Source organism: Leopardus geoffroyi, chromosome B4 (genome assembly GCF_018350155.1).
Source record: "Leopardus geoffroyi isolate Oge1 chromosome B4, O.geoffroyi_Oge1_pat1.0, whole genome shotgun sequence".
NCBI lineage: Eukaryota > Metazoa > Chordata > Mammalia > Carnivora > Felidae > Leopardus > Leopardus geoffroyi.
In genome coordinates this window covers 37,938,465-37,954,710 of record NC_059341.1, presented here as the reverse complement: position 1 = coordinate 37,954,710, position 16,246 = coordinate 37,938,465, and the positions used below count along the sequence as shown (strand labels likewise).

Below are 16,246 nucleotides of genomic sequence, written 5' to 3'. Positions count from 1 at the left end.
AAGGACACTTGCACTGTTCAGGAGGAAGAAGTCAAACACGCCCAGGCCAGCTGGCTCAGGCCTCTCCCTCCAGGAGGACATGTATGATGCAGCAAGCCATACCCTCCCAAAGCTTGCAGACCTCTGTGGTTAACAACTACATTATGAAGCCAGAGAGCTCCATCCGCTCAATGTCTGCCACTTACGTCCCTTCCCGGATAGCTGATCTAAACAAATGACTGGGACTCAGGAAACCACGTCCTTACCAGGGTGGGACAGGAATCAGGGGGAAGTAGGAAGGACATTATGAGGAGTGACATCAAATGGCCAGGCTATAGGGCCAGGGAGTCACTGAATTTTGGGGCTGGAGAGGACCTCAGACGTCAACTTGCTTAACTCTGTCATTTTACATTTTAAACCAAATGGAGCTTGAGGAAGGTCAGTGACTCATCCAAGTTCACATGGTACAAGGGCAGAGCATGCTACACCAAATCCCGGGTCCTGGAGGATTTCTATCTAATAGAAGTCTGTCCACCAGGGATTATGTTAGGTCACAGACCCCTTTGAGAATATGACAAAATCCTCAAACCAGTCTCCCCAAGAAAACTCATATAAAGATTTGCATATTATTTAAGGGGCTCATGGCTCCCCTTGATGCCCATCCAGTGGTCTACGAAGGCTCTCCCTGGCCTCCAAGTTACAGCATGTGGACAAAGGTAGGTGCGATTCCTTGAAGCAAATGTGCCCATATAGATGGTCCCCAAGGGAATTAAAAGTTTCCCTGGATGGCTGTAAACAGAACATTGTAAAGTCTTGTCTCCATTCTGGCCCCCTGCCAGGGTCCCAGTGAAAGGCAGACCAGAGAGGGAAAGTGGGGCTCAAGTTGGACTCCAGGACCCAAGGGTGTCTGAGGGTACGTGTGCTGGCTTGAGAGGGAGTGACAGCTGAGGCCCAGCCAGCTGTCCCAGGGACAAAGGAACGAGGTGCCGGGCTGCAGCTGTGGGGGCTGGGGACAGCTGGGCTGAGTGGGCAGCGGGGTGCGGCTTCCTGGGAGTTCCCACCACTCATTTGGAGCCTCCCATGTCAGGATCACGGACAACTGAAGCCACACGGGACCTTCAAGCTCCTCTAGTTCAGGGGTTTTTAACTGGGTTATGAGCTACTTTGGGGTTCAAGAGCCACAGAGCATCAGAAGCAGATGGGAGCAGGGTCTCTGGCCTATTCCTCACTAACCTAGCTTTGACTGGAGTAGCCCCGTTGATAACATATTGGGGTGATATTTTGTTTGGGGGGGAAAGGGGGGACCCGGCTGCTTAAAAAAAAGTGTGTTAACTGCTGGACTCAGTCTGATTCCCTCAGATGTTAGCTCTTCCTGCCAAGTAGCTGGGCAAACTCTGCTACGAGCTTGTCTATGGTGGGGTGGGGACTCACTCCCTCTTGCCATTCACCAAAAGGGTCCCCTGGCTCCAGCGACCAGAAGGCCTAAGTCCTGTGGGGAACAGAGTGCCCCAGGGGGAGTCCTGTGGGGCATAGCCCTGTAAGGTAGGGCTGACCTGGGGAGGGGAGAGAACTGCCCATCTCAGAGAGCAGAGTGCAGGAAGGAATTCCACCAGCTCCCACAGTACAACCCACCCCCACCCCACCACCCACAGCAGTGCCTCCCAAGCCTGACCACCCTGTAGGCTCAGCAGATGGCAAATAAGGGGCCAGTGGCTCAAGGACGTCCTCAAGGAAGGGGGTATGGAGGACAATCCCACTGTGATCTGGGAAGTACTCTGTCCAGGGAGGGGGGATGCTCTAGAGCCTGGTGGTCACACATACTTACACACACACACACACACACACACACACACACACACACACACACACACATACACACACGGCTCTGAAGTCAAGTGTCATTCCCTATATAGACAGGAGCACGATTATAGGCTAAATCCCAGTCTTCTTAACACCAACAAGCATGCTGGCTCTGCATACAAACAGCCAGCCCCTGAACCCAAGGGAAGACTTTTCCTGCTGGAAAAGGAGCTCCAACTTCTAGGAAGCTGGCCCCACCCATGCCCTAGGTCCTCCCTCCCACTGCTGCTGTTTGCCTTACCTTTAGCTTGGCCTGGATCTCGCGGGCTTTGCGACGGGCCAGCACCTGGATGTGGCTGGAGACCTGCAGCAGGAAGAGAAGACTCCTGTCCCTACCTCCCAGAAGGCCTGTGCTCCCCATTCTGGCTCCCTGACCCTCAGCACTGCCCTCCTCAGCCTCAATCCACATCTGTGGAATGAATGAATGAAATGGCCAGTCAATGGTGGGCCTTCAGTCCCTCCATATCCAGCTAATCCAGACTTTGGCAATAAATACAAGTATAGTGCCAGTACTTTGTCCTCTGTTCTTCTGGTGTCCTGGAGAGGGGAGGGGGCTGCTGACTCCCCTGTAAGGTGAGGGATTTCCTCCCAGTTGATAGCAACAGGAACCACAGGGAAACTGAACTTACTGTGGCACACCAAAAAGACACAACCTCTCTGAACCAGCCCCACCAGGAATCCACACTGGGGCCTACAGAGGCCCTGGCCCACCATGGGAGCAGGCTGGAACTGGGGTACCTGCCCCTGGGACCCACACTCATCTTTCAGGGCCCACCTGCTTCCTGGTGCGGGTCTTGCCTGTCCGGAGCTTGATGTAGCGGGCAATCAGCTCATTCCGACCTACAGAGACACCAACAGCTTCTCAGCAGAAGAAGGACAAAAGGCAGGCACACAGGACGATCTGGGAGATCTCTTCCCTCATCCTCTGGCCACCTTGACTAGGTACTTGGGGTGAGGATTCTACAGGTTCCCTCCTGCCCTCCTTGGATCCCACGGATCTCCCAGCAGCAAGAGGAAGCTGAGGCCTTGGTGGGAGACTGGTAACCTGAGAGCAAGGAGGTGACAGGGCTGTGGGCCCCACACAAACTTGGGGAGCCCTCTCAGAGGCCACCTCCTCCCCTCCACTCTACAGCAGGCTGACAGTCCTGCCTCCTCCTGGGGCCTTCTGCACACTTGAGAGGCTGCAGGGAAGCGCCTGGGCTTTGGCCATCCCCCATGCAGTCCCCGCGGCTTCCACCACCTCCATACGAGCAGGGCCTTACAAGATGTCTTGTCTGGTCTGCGAGCAGCAGCGGGGATGGGGGACATACGTGCTGAGACACCGAGGGTCCCCAGAGAGGAGGTCTGAAGCGCTTAACTCAAAGAAAACCCAGGCAGACCACAACTCCAGCTCCATGGCTCTAACCAGTCAACAAGTAATACTGAGTGTGCGCCATGGGCCCACCCTGCTAGGGGCTAAAGCTGCATCTAAGGGATCTCAGAAAACTGTGAGGAGCCACCTGTGTCCTCTACTACTATAAATGCAATTATGAAAAGAGGTTCCGTCTTCAAAGAAACTGCCACCTAGCTGAGGAGAGACGTGTGCCCATGCTGTAACTCCAGTGCGTGCCACAGACAGGGAACACACAGTGTGTTCAGAGCACAAGGGGTCAGTTCAGGTTGGGTCAGGTGAGCCTTCAGCTGGACCTTGACCACTGGGTAGGATTAAACCATAAAGAAGGGCATTGGGCTGGGGAGAGGGAGGGCAAAGGGATTTCAGCAGGAGCTACCACCTCCCTGGTCCAGCTCTGGGGCCAGAGGGCACAGCCGACAGCCTGCCCTGTCCTGCTGGCCCTTGTTGAGCCTGGAGGACTGTGACTATGAGTAAGGAGACTACGGGTGCAGGGGGTGGGGGTGGGGTGGTGGTGATGAATAGGCTGTCGGCCACCCTGCTGTAAGCAGAGAGCACAGCCAAGGCCAAGCTGGCCCCCCAGCTGACCTTTCCCCACTGCCAACGCTGAATTAAGAGGCCACCCTGAAGAGGTCTCATCTGCCAGAAAGACTAGCTGGCCTGAGCACTGGACTGTCTGTGTCAGGGAAAGAAGGGAGGGAGGATCAGACCCTGAGGATATCACCTGCCGGCTGGTCTGCACCTAAAACAGGGATCCAGCAAGATGGCTCTTCTCAAAGCTCTCCAGGGAGAGGTATTCCAAAGGCTCCTTTAAACAAATGTCTGAATAAAGTTCAACAGTCCTGCCCCATGTCTAACTTGAGACACTCATGTTGCAGCTATGAAGTGCTATTATCACTTGCCAGAGAGTCTAAGTCATCACCAGTGGTGACTATACACGGGTCACAGAACTGGGATTTGGGGAGCCAGATGCTAGCCCAGTGGTTCCACAAATGAGCTATGGGACCGTGGCCAATGGGATTTTATTCCTCCATGGACCTTTACCCAGACTTCTCTTCTTAAAACAGGCCCTTTTAGGTGCGCCTGGGTGTCTCAGTCGGTTGAGCGTCCGACTTTGGCTCAGGTCATGATCTCGCGGTTTGTGGGCTTGAGCTCCGCATCGGGTTCTGTGCTGACAGCTCAGAGCCTGCAGCCTGCTTTAGATTCTGTGTCTCTCTCTCTCTCTGCCCCTCCCCCGCTCATACTCTCTCTCTCTGTCAAAAATAAACATTAAAAAAAATTTAATAAAAATAAAATTAAATACAATTAAATAAATAAATAAATAAATAAATAAATAAATAAATAAATAAATAGAACAGGCCCTTTTAGGGTATTTTCTCAAGATTATTCCAACCAAATTTTTATAGACTTAGGAAACAGACCTTAACTTTGGCTCAGTTTCCTTTCCCGTAAAACAAACAGGCCTGTGGGAGTAGTGTAGTTCAGAGACCAGCCTGGGAACAAGGAGAAGAGCAAGGGGAGAGAGAAAGTTCCTGAGAGCCAGGAAGCTGACTGCAGTGCTGGAGGACATGCTCTTGAGAAGGGCAAGTTGGAGAGTCCCAGGGCGGGTGGTGGGAAAGGCAGGGGGCAGTCGTCTGAATGGCATCAGAGACCATTGTGTTCCCGTGCTGCTCCTCTAGCCCACACCTTGTGTGCAGGGAGCAACCTATCAGTTCTGTCTGTCTTTTCTGTTAGATTCTCAACACCTCAGAGCAAGAGACCACACATCCCCATTCAGGTCGGCATCTCCAAAATCTGGCCCTGTTTGTCAAATAAAGGGTATATCAGCAAATCTTGACAGCCGACCCTTGAAGAACATGGGTTTGAACGGCACAAGTCCACTTACACATGAATTATTCTCAATAAATACAGCACAGTACCATATGTATTTTCTCTTCCTTAGGATTTTTTAAATAACATTTTCCTTTCTCTAGCTTACTTTACTATAAGGATATAGTGAATACATATAACATACAAAATATGTGTTAATCGACTTTATATTATTGATAAGGCTCTGGTCAATAGCAGGCTGTTAGTAGTTAAGTTCTGGGGGAGTTCAAGTTATACGTGGATTTTCTACTGTGTCTGGGGGGAGGGTAGCATCTCTAACCCCAACATTGTTCAAAGGTCAATTGTATAACCGGAATCTAGACACTTCTCACCACCTCACCCTCCATGGTCTAAGCTCCCATCCTCCCTGGCCTCAACTGTTAGAATAGCCTTCTACCTGGATCCCCTGATCAGCCTATTCTCAACACAGCAGCCACAGCAATCCTGTGGCTCAAACACCCTCCAGTGGCTTCCCATCTCCCTCAGATTATAAGTGTCCAAGCCCCTACAATGGCCTAGAGAGACCCACAGGATCTGTTCACTCCATCCCCAGCTCAGCCCCTCCCTGAACTTATGTCACCTGCTACTCGGTCTCCTGGCTGTTCCTAAGACCTGCCTGACCCATGCCCATCTGAAAGCCTTTATGTGCCCTGTTCTCAGCCCAGTCACATGTGGCCCACAACCTCACCTTCACACCCTTGACACCTTCTTTGCTCAGATGCCATTGCCTTAGAGACCACTTCCCTGAACACTCCCCTGAAAACTGAGGTCAGCCCCCGCCTACCCACCTTGGACTGCCTACTGTCTTTACTGTTCTCATAGCACCTTCTCACATGCCATGTGATCTGCCTACTTACTCAGAGCACTGCCTACCTCCTCCCCACTTCCAGCAGAAGGAAAGCTCCTGAGAACAGGGATTCACACCCAACACCTAGAACACTGCCTGCAGTTTTCTGTAGCAGGTTCCCACAAACATTTGTTAAATGAATGATAAGGGATAATGTTAAATAGTGATATGATACTGGCCAAATGTCCCACAAGGCTCTTTAGCCTTCTATAGGTAAGGTACAAGTTATAGAAAAGCAAATACCCTTTTACTTCTGATTAGTCCAACATAATTTTTAAAGTGATTTCTTATCCCGGTCTCATTTGACCCTCTCCATGCAGGAACAAATCCAGATTTGGGGGGAGCCTAAAGCATCTAAAAATTGGAAGGCTCTCATTGAGAAAAAGAATTTAAAATATAAACCAAAATTAGGCTAAGATTATTTTAGGTTAAGATGGGTATGTTTATTCTCTTGATGATAGTAATTGGTTTCATAGATGCATATGTCTGTCAAAACTCAACCAAATTATCCACTTCAAATATGTATGTATAGTTCACTGTATGGCAATTATATTCCAATAAAACTACTTTCCAAATTTAAATTAAAAATAAAAAGCTTAGGGGCGCCTGGGTGGCGCAGTCGGTTAAGCGTCCGACTTCAGCCAGGTCACGATCTCGCGGTCTGTGAGTTCGAGCCCCGCGTCAGGCTCTGGGCTGATGGCTCAGAGCCTGGAGCCTGTTTCCGATTCTGTGTCTCCCTCTCTCTCTGCCCCTCCCCCGTTCATGCTCTGTCTCTCTCTGTCCCAAAAATAAATAAACGTTGAAAAAAAAAAAATTTTTTTTAAATAAAAAATAAAAAATAAATAAAAAATAAAAAGCTTAGAGGTGCGTGGGTGGCTCAGTTGGTTGAGCATCTCACTGGCTCAGGTCATGAATGATCTCACGGTTCATGAGTTCAAGCCCCTCATGAGTTCGAGCCCCTCATCAGGCTCTGTGCTCACAGCTGGGAGCCTGGAGCCTGCTTCGGATTCCGTGTCTCCCTCTCGCTCTCTGCCCCTCCCCCGTTCCCTCCCTCCCTCCCTCTCTCTCACCCTCAAAAATGAATAAACGTTAAAAAAAGAATAATAAGGGGGCGCCTGGGTGGCGCAGTCGGTTGAGCGTCCGACTTCAACCAGGTCACGATCTCGCGGTCCGTGAGTTCGAGCCCCACGTCGGGCTCTGGGCTGATGGCTCAGAGCCTGGAGCCTGTTTCCGATTCTGTGTCTCCCTCTCTCTCTGCCCCTCCCCCGTTCATGCTCTGTCTCTCTCTGTCCCAAAAATAAATAAACGTTGAAAAAAAATAAATTAAAAAAAAAAAAAAAGAATAATAAAAGGTTTAGGGACATCACATTACTAGTGATGGTCTTGAAGCGTTAGCCCCATCAACTTCACAGTAAACCTCCCTACTGCCTGTAGAAAGGCCAGCAATTACACCTATTACCAAAGGAGAAAACTGAAGTCAGAAAATCTCACCCAGATTGTCTACCAGCAGATCTAGGACCAGCTGCCTGGGTTTGAGCACTGGTGCAACCACTGCGGGCGGTACAGTGAGCACCTGGCACCAAGAAGGTGCTGCTCAGTTAATGGGAACTCGCCTCCAACACCGGGCCAGCGTCCTGGCCCTTTACGCAGTGGCACATCCTCTACAGTACATGTCAAGCAGCAGCAGCAGCTAGGGAGGAGGCCTGTGTCCTCCAGTGGCCAAGACCCTTACTCCAGACATTACAGATGGCTCGCCTCCTGTGAGAGCCCCAGGTCACGAAGACAGAGCCCCTCCTAGCCCCACAACTGCCTCTGCCCTCAGCTACAGAGTTCAGGAACCAGACAGGCCATCCTGGCCCTGGGCTAAGCAGTGGGGGCCATGGGAGCCAAACCCAAGGGGTCTGGGCTGGCTCAGCTGTCTTTTACCAACTTGTGCATCTTCCCTCTCTTTCTCTGGAACAGCATCCTCTCCTCCCTTACCAGCTCATCTCAGACCATTATTCCACCCAGCCTTGTTCTGCTTATCAGAGGCAATGCCAGGAGTCGAGAGCTCCCCCTGGGTGGGAGTGAAGTGCTGGGCTTCTGTGGGTGTGTTGAGCCAAGAGGGGTCAAACAGCTTCCTTCCTGCCACCAGGGTGCTTTGGAGGTCACCCTGGCCATTCTGCCTCCAGGCCAGCTGGCATCTAATCCAGGCTTTACACATACATGGGGAGTTTCTACAGCTTCTTTCCCTCTTGTAACAAGAGCTACGATAGTGAACATTTATTTATTGAGCACTTATATGAGCTAGTACCTGTGCAAATACATGATGTGTACTGGGAGTTTTATTTGCATGCTCCTTGTCAATCCTCATGTCAACTCTATGCAGCTGCTACTACTGTCACATTTAACAGACAGGGAAATCGAGGTACAGAGAGGTTTGGAAAGCTGTTCAGGGTCACAGGCCAACAGGTAGTTAAGACTGAAATCCATGCAATCTGGTTCTATAATCTGTCTCTTCAGTATTGCACAGAATTACTTCTATTTCACATGGGATTGAGGGCCGTCTCTCTGAAGGGTTGGACCTGGAGATCCCACAGGTCCAGTGTAGCCTAAGGAAGACAACTCTGTGGCCCAAGCAAGGGAAGTGATTTACTGAAAGTCACATAGTTTGTTAGTGTTCCAGGTGCCATGAGAACATACATTTCTAAGGCTTCATGACTATGATACAATGACTGCCCTCCCTTCGCCAAGCTGGGAGCTTCCTCTGCAAGACCACTGTGCTCCTCCCTCTGGATTGATCCCCCGATTCTCTGGGGCTCTGCATGAAATAAGTCCTTGATGATGTCTGACTGCCCCTCACCTGACCCAGGTGCTGGAGGAAGAGCCGACTATTTGAACCCAAAAGCCTGCCCACCTGTTTTCATTCTCTTATGGACAGTGGTACCCACAGCTGATAGAAACCAATGTGCTTTGGATGATGTAGACGTCAGGAAGCCACAGAGTCAAAGGCAGAAGCGGAAAGAAGTAGGGAGCATGTGTTCAGAGGCAGAGCCCTGAAACTACAGCCAAGGTCAGCAAAGAGCAAGGGCCGAAAGAAACTAGTACAAAATCCAGATGAGTTAGTGGGAGAGAAAGAGACCTGCATCCTTGTCCCAGCTCTGCCACTTGCTGCTAAAACCCAGGCCTTTCTTCTCCCCTCCAGTTCAGAGACCACATGCTGGGGCAGCTAGAGGCCAGCTTGGACCTCGGTGGGGGCAGCTGGGCATTACAGTGTGGCAGGTGGCCTTGGCCAACCCAAGAGAGGGCCTGGGTGGGGCTGGAAAGGACACCTCCGCCAGACTGTGGCCCATCTGTCAGGGGACATGTGTCCAACAGCCCCCACCTCATGTCCACAGCCCCATCCCACCATGGGTGAGGACAGCCGATGGACAAAGGTCAGCCTTGGCCTAACTACAGGCTGAGGGTGGGGCGTTCTCAATGCAGGGTCCACATATCACCACCACTTCCTCCCAACCCCACATACAGTGTCACACGTACCTTCCAGCCACGCCAGGCTTTTCCTTGAACACACACTACCACTGAAATCGTTATCCCGTTTGCACAACCCTGTCTGGAACAGGCCATTTCTGCATCTCATTTCCTCTGTATTGCCTCCTCTCTCTGCACCAGCCCTCTGTCTGGGCCATAAGGGTATTAAATGGCACAAAGGAAGTGAAGCACCTACCACCTAGCAGAAGGTCAGTAAGGTCAGTAAGGTCAGCTGTTGTTGTTCAGGTTGTTCATAAGGCCCCATTATACTAAAAGGTTTTAGTTTTCAAAATTGGAAAAGTTGAGAACCTGGGCACAGAGCCTCCCACCCAAGAGGAGACAGATCTGCACGTGTAGTGTTTTGGTTCACCAGAGGCCTCTCACGGGAGGGAGCCTCTTATGAGCTCTCCATTTCACCCTGGCAGCTTGGGACTGATGGGGGGGGGGGGGGGGGCGGTGCGGGGAGGCCAACCTTCCTCCACAACCAGCCCTAATCCCGATGGCCTGGGGGCCTCTCTGTCCAGGGATCGGCTGAAGCTATAAACACCTGCAGCTGGAGGAGGAGGCTATTTGTGGAGAAGAAACTTCTGCCCGAAGCCTGGAAGCCTGAGAAGGCAGTGATTAGGCCTGACATCAGAGCTATTACCACCGTTGTCCCTGGAGGGCTCTGAGGCTTCTGGTGAAATCCTACTCGGCCTTCAAGGCTGCCGCCCCAAGAAGCCTTCCCTGATCCCCACCCAAGTGGGTGTGCCCACTCCCACCTCCAAGTCCGGGTGCACAGGGGTCTGTGCCTTTCTCTAAAGTCACTGGAGCGCCTGTCTTCCTCCCTCACTAACATTCAAGCTCCTTGAGGGCAGAGGACATGTCCCATTCAGCTCTACACCCCACTGCTGCTCTCTGGGCACCTCCATGGGCTCCCATCCCTGCGGTAACACTAAAAGGTGATGTCTTCTTCCAATGAGCACACGAAAAGATGCTCAACATCACTAATCATTAGGGAAATGCAAAATAGAACAAGATGCCATTTCACACCCACAAGGATGACCATTAAAAAAACAAACAAACGGAAAATAACAAGTGTTGGCAAAGACGTGAAGAAATTGGAGCCCCTGTGTACCACTGGAATGACAGAAAATGGTGCAGCCACTGGAAGACAGTTTGGCGCTTCCTCAACAAGTGACCTCCAATTACCATTCAACCCAGCAATTCCATCTCTAGGTCTATACCCACAGGAATTGCAAGTAGGGACTCAGATACCTGCACACCCATGTTCAGAGCAGCACTACTCACAACAGCTGAAAGGTGGAAACAACTTACTGTCCATCAAGAGGTAAATGGATATATAAAATGTGGTGTATCTGTGCAACGGAGTATCATTCAGCTATAAAAAAAATAATAGAGCTATGACACAGGCTACAACAAGGGTGAACCCTAAAGACACTGTGCTAAGCAGAAAAAGCCAGTCACAACAGGACAAATATTGTATGATTGATTCTACTTCCACGAGGTACCAAGAATAGGCAAATTCATATGGACAGAAAACAGAACAGAGGTTACCTACGGCTGGGGGAAGGGGTTGGGGAGTTAGTGTTTAATGGCTACAGTTTCAGTTTGGGATGGATGAGAAGGTTCTAGAGACAGATGACAGGGATGGCAGCAACAATGTGAACGAATTTAATGCCACTGAACTGTACCTTAAAATGGTCACAATGGTAAATTTTATGTGATGTATATCTTTCCACAATAAAATAAATGAATGTAACCAAACCAAACAAAAAGGTGGCATTACTGTCATCACTCCTCGGTTGTACAAAATGAGGAACTGAGGCTGAGAAAGATTAGACCACCAGCCCAAGGCCACACCAGTGCAAGTTTGAACTGAGGGTCACATCATCAGGCCTCCAGAAGCATGAAGTTAGCATTGTAAACCAGAGGTGGGGGGGGGGGGGGCATGGAAGGAGCCAGAAACCACAGAGCAACAGAGCAAAGGGCAGTGGAGGATCCAAGGAACATGGTGGTGGCAGGGGGCAGAAGGTCAGATGAGGGCACTGACCGCTGTCCCATCACCTCAGTGACCAGAGCCTTGACCTGGGCCTAGTCCCTACTCTGCCTCTCCTTAGCTTGTGTGAGTTATCCAAAACAGGGTCTCTTCACCTCTGACAGTGGTCATCGCAGCACCTGCCTACAACGCCCACCAAAACCACCACACAGAGTCCCTCCTCTGGGTGGGTGCTCACTGTCTTCCCCCTTCCCTGAGCACCTCCCTCCTCTACCCTGCTCACACTACACTTCCTTCCAGAAAACTTCTAAGATAGCCTAGCCTCCTGAGTAACACTATACACAACATAAGTGCCATGAGATTACTTTCTAAAGATGTTTCTCCTGCCCCTCCACTGTCCCATGCAGTTGTGGACAACAGAGGCTGCAGCCCTCAGCCCAGGCCTGGCTCAGGGCAGTGGGAGCTTGTTCAAGAGGAGCTGCCCAGGTGGTAACAAGAACAAGAAGCCTGGGCCACAGGGCACCCAGTGAGACAATGGAGAAAGCAAGGAGAGGAGAAGCAGAAAGAGGGAAGAGAGGCCAGGAGAGCTCAGAGATTCAAAAGCATGGTGGGCAGGAAGGAATGGACACACAGAGAAGACACAGCTGGCCAGCCAGCCCTCTTGCAGGCAAGGCAGAGATGGCAAGACAGCGGGGACCAGGGCAGAGCTGCGAGGGGGGAAAGACAGAGTGTGCGGGCAGATGGGGGTGACAAGTTGCCCCATGCTCATCTCCCCACCACCTGCCCACGGGGCCAGAGGCCAGGCTGGCCAAAGGAGGTCAGAGTGACCAGCATGGCGATGCCAGGGCGAGGGTCACACAGTGACGGGGCACAAATGAAGGCAGTCATGAGCGAAGACGGCTAGCGGCCCCGGGAGCCTGTCTGCAAATGTGGGAGGCTCAGCTCAGAAGTCACAGGCGCTAATCTGTGCTGCAGCTCTGCGTGCTATCCACATGTCTGCCTGGCCCTCCTCAGTGTCCTGCTCGGCTGCACTGGGGCCAGAGCTGGGAGCAGGCCTAATTCCTGTCCTCAGAGCCTCTAGCTCTAGACTCCTCCTCTGGGCGCCCTGGAATCACTCTGATGATCCTCAGCTCCCACCCTGTGCCCCACTGGGCTGGCCCACCTGGAAAACAACTGATGGCCTCTGAATGTGGGAAGCGGGGTGTGTACGGAGCAGGACTCTCAGGGGCTCAGGCACTGGGGGATGACAAGAGAGGGTCCCCAAGGGAAGATGGGAAGATGAGAAGATGCAGGAGAGCAGCCAGAGTAAGGTGACGTCTGAGTCAGCTTGGCAGCCTGTCCCTCTTCCTCCACCTCCCGGGTCCCATCACACACACACACACACACACACACACACACACACACACACACGGGGCTGAGCTCAGAGCTATATATACCTCCCAGCTGGACGGCAGCCTCTGCTGAGTGAGGGCCCCTTCATCGACTCCCTGCGAGGTCCTGCCCTGGCTCAGCCCCCATGCCTGGTAAGAGGAGATGGGGATAAGCCAGTGTCTGGACCCCAGCAGGATCTGTAGTCAGGGAGGACAGGTGCTGTGGGGGCTGAGTGAGTCATCAGACTCATAGTGCCCCTGCCCAGAGCCTGACCCACCTGGAGCCCGGGGCCAAACAGAAGGGGGAGGTGGTGCAGGGAGGAGAGGAGCAGGCGGGGCAGGCTTCACAGAACACACAAAGGCCATTCAGGGTGATGGGGGAGCACTGCGCTTGGGGGTAGGGGAACTGGTTCTACCCGTGGCTCTCGCACTTACTACCTGAGAGACTCTGGGAGAAACTCTTGGCCTCTCTGAGGTTCTATCTATCTCTGCATCTGCAACCAGAGATTATAATTCCTCCCTCCTCTCCTTGAAAAGATTGAAGCGATAAAGGGTATCAGAGACCACTGAGAGCCTCTATCTTCCTTGGCACAACTAAGAGGCTCCGGGACCCTGCACCCCTCCCCTCCCTCCCTCCCAGGTCCTCCCCTGTGTGATCCCTCTCCTGGTCTCTCTGCACAGGAGGAGAACCACAAAAGGGACACCAACATGGCCAGGGCAGTTTGCCAAACACCATTTTCAGCCTGTTTCCCCACCACTTAACAGCTCCCCTCCAGCCAAACAATTCCAACCCAAGGCCTGCCAGAGGCCCGCAGGCTTGCACTTCCCAAACTGGCTCAGTTACAATCATCTGCTGACTGATAACAAAGTCTCTTAACCCAATTCCTTTACATGTGAAATGGGGAGAGAAATATCTACCCACAACCACTAAATAAAACTAAGCACCGCCCGCCCCCCCCCCCCCCAGACATCCACCACCAGGTGAACAGATAAACAAACTGTGGTCTATCCATACGGTGGAACGTTATCTGGCCTTGAAAAGGAAGTTCTGACATAGGCTGCAACGTGGAGGAGCCTTGAGGACATTACGCTGACTGAACTAAGGCAGTCACACAAGGGCAAACAAACAACACCATATGATTCCACTTCTCAGAGGTGCCCAGAGCAGTAACATCCATAGAGACAGAGAGCAGAACGGTGGTTGTCAGGGGCTGGGGGGAGGAAGGGATGGGATGTAGTGTTTAGTGGGTACGAAGCTTCAGTTAGGAAGATGAAGTTCTGGAGATGGATGGGGCTGGTGGCCGCACCACAATGTGAATCCACTTTCTGCCACTGAACTGTACACTTACAAATGGTTAAAAGAATATACTTTATGTTATATATATTTTACCATACATGCACACACACACACAAAGAAACATCTCAGCATTCAAAGTCTGGTCCACAGTGGCACCCAAATAAATGTCTGCTGATTCTTCCACATTCTGCCATCTCCATAGGTACCCTCAGCTCTTGCCCTTTCCTGAATGCCTCTTAGCCGCTTGTGTTTGCCAGGAAACTTGTGCTTGTCCCAGGCACACATCACGGTTTCCCCACAAGAGACCCTGACAACTCTCAAGCTAAACAGTTTGCCCTCCCCTTCCCCCCAACCCCTTCATACCTTCACACCTCAGCTCTTGATCAATACCCATCCCATTCTCCACTAAAGTAGTAGAAAGAGCCTAGAACATCAGTTCTCCATTCCTCTCCAGCTCTATGGGAAGAAACTATGTAAAGCGCTTGATCCCACATCTAGCACCCAACAGGTGTTCCAAACACATCCACCGTCTTCTCCATGAGGCTTCCCAAGGGGCGAAAAATAAGAAGCAACTACTAGAGCAGGAAGTGGTTAGAGCAGGGGTGGTACAGGGTGTGGGGAGGACGATGCAGGGCATGGACACCTACAGAGAAGTAAGACAGACTCTGTAGGGATCCAGCAAAGCCACAGCGGTGGGGCTGGTGAGGAGAGATGAGCAGTTAGAACTTGTAACTGGTGCCCGAGGACGAGATCCAGGGTCCACCTTGCCCACCTTGCTTTCCCAACAAGTTAAAGAAAGAGAGGAATCACTCTGGCCTTGTAGGTAAAGCTGCAGGTAAAGAGTGAGTACCAGGTGCTGTGAGAGCCCTATATTCCCCAAGGCAGTAACACACAGGACCCATGTTCAGTCCAGTTGAGCTCAGTTGAATAGTGTCCCCCCAGAATTCTTGTCCACCCAGAACCTCAGAATGTGACCTTATTTGGAAACAGGATCTTTACAGATGTACTAAGATGTACACTGGATTAGGTGTGACTAGTATCCTTACAAGAGGACAGGACACACAGGGAAGACAGTCGTGGGACAACAGAGTCACGGACTGGAGTGATGCAGCTACAAGCTAAGGAAGGCCATGGATTGTGAGCGACCCAGGAGCTAAGAGAGAGGCTGGAACAGATCCTGCCTCAGAGCCTCCAAGAGGAACCAACCCTACAGACACCTTGACTTCAGACCTCTGGATCCCTTAACTGTGAGAGAATACATTTCTGCTGTGTTAAACCACCAGTTTGTGGTCATTTTTCACAGCAGCCCTCTGAGGTGAATACAGCTAGCTCCCAAGAACCCCTCACAGAGCGCCCTTTACTGTGTTGGAGGGAGGGGCACCAGCGTTGGATGGGGGAGAGAGAACCTGAATGTAAACTTCTGGGGGTGGGTACCTGGCCTAGAACCATTTTGTTGGGAGCCAGGGCAGGGCCCTCTGTTGTCAAGGGTGCCAACCAGTTACAGAAATCCTCCCACCGCCTGCCCAAGACCAGTGTTTCAAGCTGGGGGTCCTGGGAGACTTTCCACTGGGAATGAAAGCCTGACCTGGGCCTTCCAACAGCTATTCAGTTTTTGGTTTTGTTTTACTTTTCCACATAACCTCTCTTCCATCCGAAAGTCAGCACAGCCCCAGGCAGACTGCTTGGTCCTTCCCACAGGGCTATTGGACATAAAGTATCTCTGAATGTTCTGAATCCTCAGCCACTCACAAAGATCAAGCCTTTCCAGATCACTCTGAGCTCAATGGGACCTTTCCTGAGGGAAAGGTCTACAGCACTCTGCTTGACTCTCTCCTGGAACACTCCACATCTGTCATGTTGCACAGACATGTGTGTGCTCACCTCACCTACCCCCACCATATTGTGAGCAGGGTCCAGATCTTCCCCGCTTAGGCTTGGCACACAGAAGCCTCACGACTGAGTGCATGAATGAGGGAATGAGTGAGTCCAATAACCACCTTCCTAACCTCCCTTCACAGTCAAGGTAGGGAGCTGGGAGCTCATGAAGCATTTGCCTGGGGAACAGCTTATGGGATTTTCCCAGCCTGCTCTGGCGGGAGGGGGTTATTCTTCTCCTTTCCCAAGC

The 16,246-nt window shown here is 51.7% G+C and overlaps 1 protein-coding gene across 8 annotated transcripts in view; it reads right to left on the bottom strand.

Moving 5' to 3' along the window:
- The window catches only part of TEAD4 (TEA domain transcription factor 4), a 65,060-nt gene that overhangs the window by 20,822 nt on the left and 27,992 nt on the right, over positions 1 to 16,246 (bottom strand). For all 8 annotated transcript variants that reach the window (XM_045466848.1, XM_045466847.1, XM_045466851.1 and 5 more), the window contains 2 exons: positions 2,615 to 2,679; positions 2,081 to 2,143 (listed from right to left, as the gene is read on the bottom strand). In XM_045466848.1, coding sequence (XP_045322804.1) covers positions 2,081 to 2,143; positions 2,615 to 2,679 — 128 coding nt within the window. The remainder of the gene's footprint in view (positions 1 to 2,080; positions 2,144 to 2,614; positions 2,680 to 16,246) is intronic.